Below are 6971 nucleotides of genomic sequence, written 5' to 3'. Positions count from 1 at the left end.
TCTTTAGGAGGACAAAAGTCTCAAGCTTTACAAATTAATATTTTTTCCATATAATAGACATAGAAATCATATAAGAGGCCAATCTGGGATGGTAAATACTAATGTTGGATGTGGATAAGTAAAAGGACCATGGATGGATGGTGAGATACAGTAGAACTGTTCATAGCAACTATATCCAAATGGAATAAAAAGCCTACTAAGAAAGTTAAGGGTTTTAAAAGAAGAATGTTATCAAATATATGTGAGATAGCAAGGATTGAATAATTCTAAAACCTTTTCAAGACAGCATAGGAATCCCTAGTTACAAGAGTTACTGATAATATATCTGTATCTCAAAATTGTGATTTTAAATCTATATTCCCATTGACTTCCATTATATAATTAGAGATGTGACAGCCAAGACATTTTAAGTACAGAAACCCTTTGGCAATCATAGGGTTCACCAACTGCAGATAACATCTATTTTATATACTGTACAGCATTTTACAACTGTTTTACTAACCATGGTACTGTATCAGTTTTAAGTACCCATAGGTTTTCAGCCACCACAGTTGATTTCAAGCCCAGTGCAGCAGAAACGTTTGCTGAATCAGGTCTATTAAATGGTTTGTTTGGTTCACTCCATCACTTTAAGTTCCATCTCTAACTTCTTTATTTTAACACTGAAGTACGAATGACACATTTGGGATCATCCAAAATACTTATGCTAGCATACGGACAATGTATTTTGTATCCGAGTTTTTATAAAAATTCACAAAAAATCAACGTTTTGCATCTGTTAGTGCACAATTTGGTGTAAACAAGTGCCAACCTTCCTAGCATGATTACTAACAATAACAGGTAAAAATTAAATATTTATTTTTGAAAAAAAAGTTGAATATTTAAAATATGTTTATAAATATTTATAGCGGCGATCAATAAACTCGCTTCATAATGATGATGTAGGAATCTCGTCCTTGGTCTTCACTCACTTCACCCTGTGTTTCTGACCACCTCCCCCCCCCCCCAAACACAAATCTAGTATTGTGGTCAATTACTGGAGCAGTAATAATGATTGTCAATAGCATAAATAGTAATAACATAGTATACTTTATACTGCCTACAAATGTGTTGTTTACTTCACACTATTGCGTCATACATACGCCAATTCACAAACATTTTCGACTCTTCCTAGCCCCTGCGTTGCCACCCTGTGGTAAGGACATATATTTATTTCCAGTTAATATCATGCATGGCCAATTTGTAAGACTAGAATTGCTTTTTATTTAATTTTTAAATATTCCAAATTATACCCATGTGGGGGAGGAAGGGGGAGGTGACGATCATAGCCCAAAGCCCAGGGGTTAATTGCAACCAGCCGACACTAGTAAAGGTGTTAATATCAATGCCAATTGTTAAGTGACATACACCCCACTTGGAAAGAAAAGAAACTGAAAATGAACCTTTTCACACTGTTCACTTGGAATTCAAAGGTCTTCATAATCTAAACGCACCAAGGAATTGAGTGAGATAGAGCATTAGATCATTTATAGTTGAGGTGGGCTTCAAAACAAAGTGAATCACCAAGAGTCAAAGAGTCCTGACCCAATGTCTCACTGGTACTCAAGAAAACTATCAAATCCAGGTTAAATTCTGGATTTGGTTAGGTAAGAAGTATTTATATTTTACCAAACATTGTCTGTAGATAGAGGGTCATCTTGCCACTAAGTAATGCATACACTTTGGGCAATGACAGTCTTTTCTTGGCACTTAACAGTCAGGTTACCCATGATGACTCACAGGCGATAAAACTACAATGTCATGAAAACTTAAACAGTGTGTCTAAGAAGTCTCTACCTGTTTTAAGACACAAGGAAAACAGGATAACTAAATATTTTAATATATATATATATATATATATATATATATATATATATATATATATATATATATATATATATATATATATATATATATATATATATATATATATATATATATATATATATATATATATATAGCTTTAAAAATGAGCAATAATGAGCATATCATCAGGGATAAAAACCTTCCAAATAGCTGGGCTGAGCATGGAGGTAATCAAGCTGCAGAAAGATATCTGGACCTGATGCTTCATAAATTCCTTGCATGAGATATCATAAAGTGCACAATATGGAAGCAACAGACCTGCAGGATTTGAAAAATAGTACTGCACTGTACTGTATTCAAGTTAATGCTGTGGAAATAACTTCAGAAATGTTGGAGAATGTTTTTGAGATATTTAGAGACATTGATGGTGTCCATATCATAGCTAATACTTGTACTGGATAGGAAGCTTTATGTACTAAATACATACATGTAGGGTTGAACTATTGGTCCTATTTTTCTTGAAATAGACAAAGAGACTTTCTGGACACCTTGTCCATAATCACTATTTCCTTCTACTAAACTTTGATTACTTACCACTAGGGTTAACCTTAAGAGAGTTCTTTATAGCATTTGTCATTAGTAAGACATCACCAAAAAGTTCATATTGGGCTCTCATGTGGATGTCCTCAAGTGCTTGTATTCCAAGGCTGGCAAATTCATTGAACCTGTAACATGTACATATATTATGGCAAAACCACTGGCAAACAATGTAATTCGTATATTCATTCTCTTCTCAAGTCATAAAAACATAATGATTCACACCATACAAAAGATAAAATGCAGTTAGCTATGGGGTAAAGGTTAAAGATATGCGTTCTGTGGATGCATTAAACAAAGCACCTGCATGTCAGGGAATATTGCACAATAATGTCAGAAAAAATAAAACAGTCACATTCATTTACCTACTAAAGAAAGACAAGAAATTTACATGAATGTATCTATGATTTATAAGAAATTCATTCTGGATAATAAGGCAAATTGGATGAAGTAAAAGAGGTACCTTCATCATGCACAGCCTACACATTCAGACCTTATTTAATTTGAAGTTCTTGGGGAAGTTCCAGAGATATAAAGCACACTGAATGATATTCTCAAATACTTTTTCTTGATAGGAATTGAAAAATATTGTGCAGTACAAGGAAATAAAAATTTTAAGTTTTCCATACTGCAAAACTGTACTGTACTATGGGATAAGTTACCCAAGATTCAAAATAAATGGTTTAAGTACAACTACATATACTACATTCATCTAGGAACACCCCAGTAGTCCACTGTAGGTACAAGTGCTGCTACACTACCCTGTAGTGAAGAAATGAAAAGTTAAAATGAGAAGCTTCCAAGTGCCAGCATCCAGCTAGCTGCAACAAAGGAACAACAATAAAGGTGGTTAATTTTGGCATTGTGTAAAACCCCTTGGCCAATATTGACCTGTACGGACCAGATACTCCAGAGAGGGGTATGGTACTTGTGGTTTTTGTGGAGCTATTACTTTTAAATTGAATAAAAATGCAAAATTTTTATCATGACTGATAAATTGCAAAATTTGAACAGGTCATATATTCACTGAAGCTGATCTGTCTGTCAGTTGTATGGAGAGTGCCAATCTAGATGACTGAAGATCTACAAGAGATGCAGGATTCAGGGTCCATAGGAAGAATCTGCTAGAATACAGACAGTAGGGCTGCACTCCACGTGTATCATGGGGTAAGAGAAGGGGCAGATGTATTGGTGGGGATGTTGTGAAAGGTTTACAGTAGCTACTAGAAGTAGCTTTCTATGTATATACAGTATAACCATATATGCCACCACCCTTCATGCATCCTTCCAGATTAAGGTAATTGAAGGAGTGAGCCCATTGCAAGCACCAATGAAGCTGGTCTGTAACAACACTACCTGCGCAGTTTGACATGGGGACTATGGTAACACTGTCCAGCACAATTCGGCATCATAGCAGGGCACTGGGTCCCTTCTCCTTTGGCGGCATTGTGGCTGTAAATGAATAAATTTTGAGGAGATCGCTTCGCTCTTTTGAATTAAGACTTCAGGATCTGAAGAAGCTGGAATGTAAACTCCTATAAAAATAAAATAAGCATATATTTGAATTATTGGGGCTCAAAGTAATACTGTACAACCAAGTCATAATTACAGTTTTCATCATAAGCAATTGGAATTTGCTTTAAGGATCCAATGGCCATTACTAAAAATTAGCTTACCTTAAAATGTTTCATTCTCTTCTAACAAAACAAACATTTAAAATAAGGGCAAAAAACTGGACACTGTACTTATGCATAAAATAAAGAGGGACAGATCCAGACATATAAAGTACGTATATACACTTGAACCCCTCTAATTCGGTACCTTTGGAATTTTGTCGAATTACTCAAAGAATCTGAATTTGGTTGGTGAATTCAGACATTTTGTTGAGATGGTGGGGGTTTAGCCTATCCAGTACTTTCAACTTGTCTACAATAGACAGGCTCGTATATTTTCCCATGTGGCTTTAACTGTATTTACAGGTACCCTGTACTACCATATTAGAATAATAAACCAAAATTATACAGTATTACCGCAAAATAACAACTACTGTACAGTATTTACATACACAAAATAGTAATGTTCTTCACAGCCTATATTTAACTGCCCCAGACCCATGTTTATCATTACTGTATTTCATGACATTAAAACAAAACAAAAAATATTTAATAAAATAAAATACGAGGTCTGATCCAAAAGTTCCCGGACTGCCTTCATAAAATCTTTATTTTTCAAGATATTACAGTGAAACTTTAGTCACCCTTAAAATATTCTTCAGAGGCCTAAATGCAGTGCTGAATCCCCTCCTCCCACTTCTGGAAGTAGATCTGGAAGTCCTTGTTGGTGAGGCTGGAGAACACCTTCTGTGATGTGTTCTGGATCTCCATTATGTCCAGGATCTTCTTCCCCTTGAGGTTCAACTTGAACTAAGGAAACAGCATGGCATCCCAGTGGTCCCCCACCCTCCATACTCTCCAGATCTGGTCCCCTGTGACTTCTGGCTGTTTCCTTAGTTCAAGTTGAACCTCAAGGGGAAGAAGATCCTGGACATAATGGAGATCCAGAACACATCACAGAAGGTGTTCTCCAGCCTCACCAACAAGGACTTCCAGATCTACTTCCAGAAGTGGGAGGAGGGGATTCAGCACTGCATTTAGGCCTCTGAAGAATAATTTAAGGGTGACTAAAGTTTCACTGTAATATCTTGAAAAATAAAGATTTTATGAAGACAGTCCGGGAACTTTCGGCACACCTCGTACCTGTAATAATAATAATAATAAACATTTAAAATATTAAGATACTGTATTTGAAAATAAATCTATGCATTATTAGTAACTAGAGCATTGTGTTCCATCTTTAGCACAGGTAGAGGCACTGAAACTAACGTAAACACACAAATATTCCCTCCAGCACATTTTATTAAAAATATATTAATACATACGTATAATACATTACCTTTTCAATAAAAACCCACCAGAGACACAGTACAGTAAACCCACCAGGGACACAGTACAGTAAACCCACCAGGGACACAGTACAGTAAACCCACCAGGGACACAGTACAGTAAACCCACCAGGGACACAGTACAGTAAACCCACCAGGGACACAGTACAGTAAATCATCGAAGGTCCAGACAATTAAAAAAAAAGGGGGTCCAGACTTGCCGATTATCTAGACTTTAACCAAGTATTTTGGGGGGTTCTGAGGGGCCACTGTGGACTAAGCAGCAACTCATTAGCTCCCCTCCCTCCCCCCAATGACCTTTAAATTTGTATGACCGAGGGTGTTTCATCTTTTTCAGAACGTTTAATTACATCAACTTTCACTTCCATTATAATTGTTTCCCTTTTTCTTAGATGCACTACTATCATTTGCCAGGTTTGCATTTGGGAGCCATGATGAGGGAAGAAAAATAGTTAATAAGCAAAAAACAACAGTTTGTATTTGATCACACACACAGGTTACTGAGGTGAGGGTAAGGCGTACTGATGCTCCCTCAAGGCGCGTGGTTGGGTGACGCATTATTCCCCACCTGTTGGTCCACCTCGCCGCTCTGCCAGGCAAACTAGTTCTCGTACATTAATACAATACATACTTCACTTTAACGAGTTTCACATTAACGATTCATCACAATAATGACAGTAATGATATGCGACATCTCAACACATTAACGATACATTTCAACACAATAACGATCAGTAGCGCAAGTTGATAGCCACTCTGGGCGGCCATCTTGATGATGTCAGCAAGCGGGGTGGTTTGTTTTGATCAGAGCGTGTCAACAGATAAGTGTGGTGTAACCTACTCACTTATCTGTGGCTGTTGCATAACCTCTCTACCTATGGTATGGTACTGTTGATAATAATGTTCAAGATTTACCAGAGTGTGAACTGTTAGATAATTTACCACTAGACTTCACTGGCTTTGAGACTGAAGGATCAGTTGGTGGTGGTGCTGGGGAAGCAGAGCAGTGTGGGAGTGTGGGGGCAGGAGGGCACTAACACCACTCCCCCGCCTCGGATAATAGCGGGTTCATTAAGCTGTTCAGTGAGTGTCTAAAGGTTAGTTATTAACTCTACATGCAGTATTAATATATGTGAATAAGTGGTTGCAATTTTTTGTGGGGTTTAAAGGAGTTACTATAGGGGGTGAAAGTGTCTGAGGGCTGGTATCAATTGACCCATTTAGCATGTAAACTATACTCACCACATTAATGGTTTTCACTTTAATGACCATTTTCGTAGTACCAATTAGTCGTTAAAGTGAAGTAGGGCCTCTACTACAAACTGGCTGTACCTATGTCGGATTCTTAAAATAATTGACCTTATGGAGCCTTGTTCGTATCGAAGGGTGTTCGTAAGTCGGATGTTCATACCCCAGGGAACTCCTGTATTTGTAGATTTAAAGTGGCATATATAGTGAATGAGGTTCTACTCTTCATGTAGCAACATACAGAAAGAATCTAGGGGTATGATAGGGAAGCCCAGGATAAAGAAGCTTACTGGTAGGGTTAGCCTACCACTAGTATGTA

General features: G+C 37.1%; 1 protein-coding gene across 1 annotated transcript in view; it reads right to left on the bottom strand.

Annotated features, from left to right (window-relative positions):
- The window catches only part of LOC121863249, a 43997-nt gene that overhangs the window by 12125 nt on the left and 24901 nt on the right, over window positions 1-6971 (bottom strand). The window contains exons 8-9 of the mRNA XM_042361787.1: window positions 3799-3894; window positions 2440-2570 (exon numbers count right to left, since the gene is read on the bottom strand). Coding sequence (XP_042217721.1) covers window positions 2440-2570; window positions 3799-3894 — 227 coding nt within the window. The remainder of the gene's footprint in view (window positions 1-2439; window positions 2571-3798; window positions 3895-6971) is intronic.

Source organism: Homarus americanus, unplaced genomic scaffold (genome assembly GCF_018991925.1).
Source record: "Homarus americanus isolate GMGI-L3 unplaced genomic scaffold, GMGI_Hamer_2.0 scaffold40248, whole genome shotgun sequence".
Taxonomy (NCBI): domain Eukaryota; kingdom Metazoa; phylum Arthropoda; class Malacostraca; order Decapoda; family Nephropidae; genus Homarus; species Homarus americanus.
The sequence above is the reverse complement of the archived record's forward strand: the minus strand, read 5'-3'. Positions and strand labels throughout refer to the sequence as shown.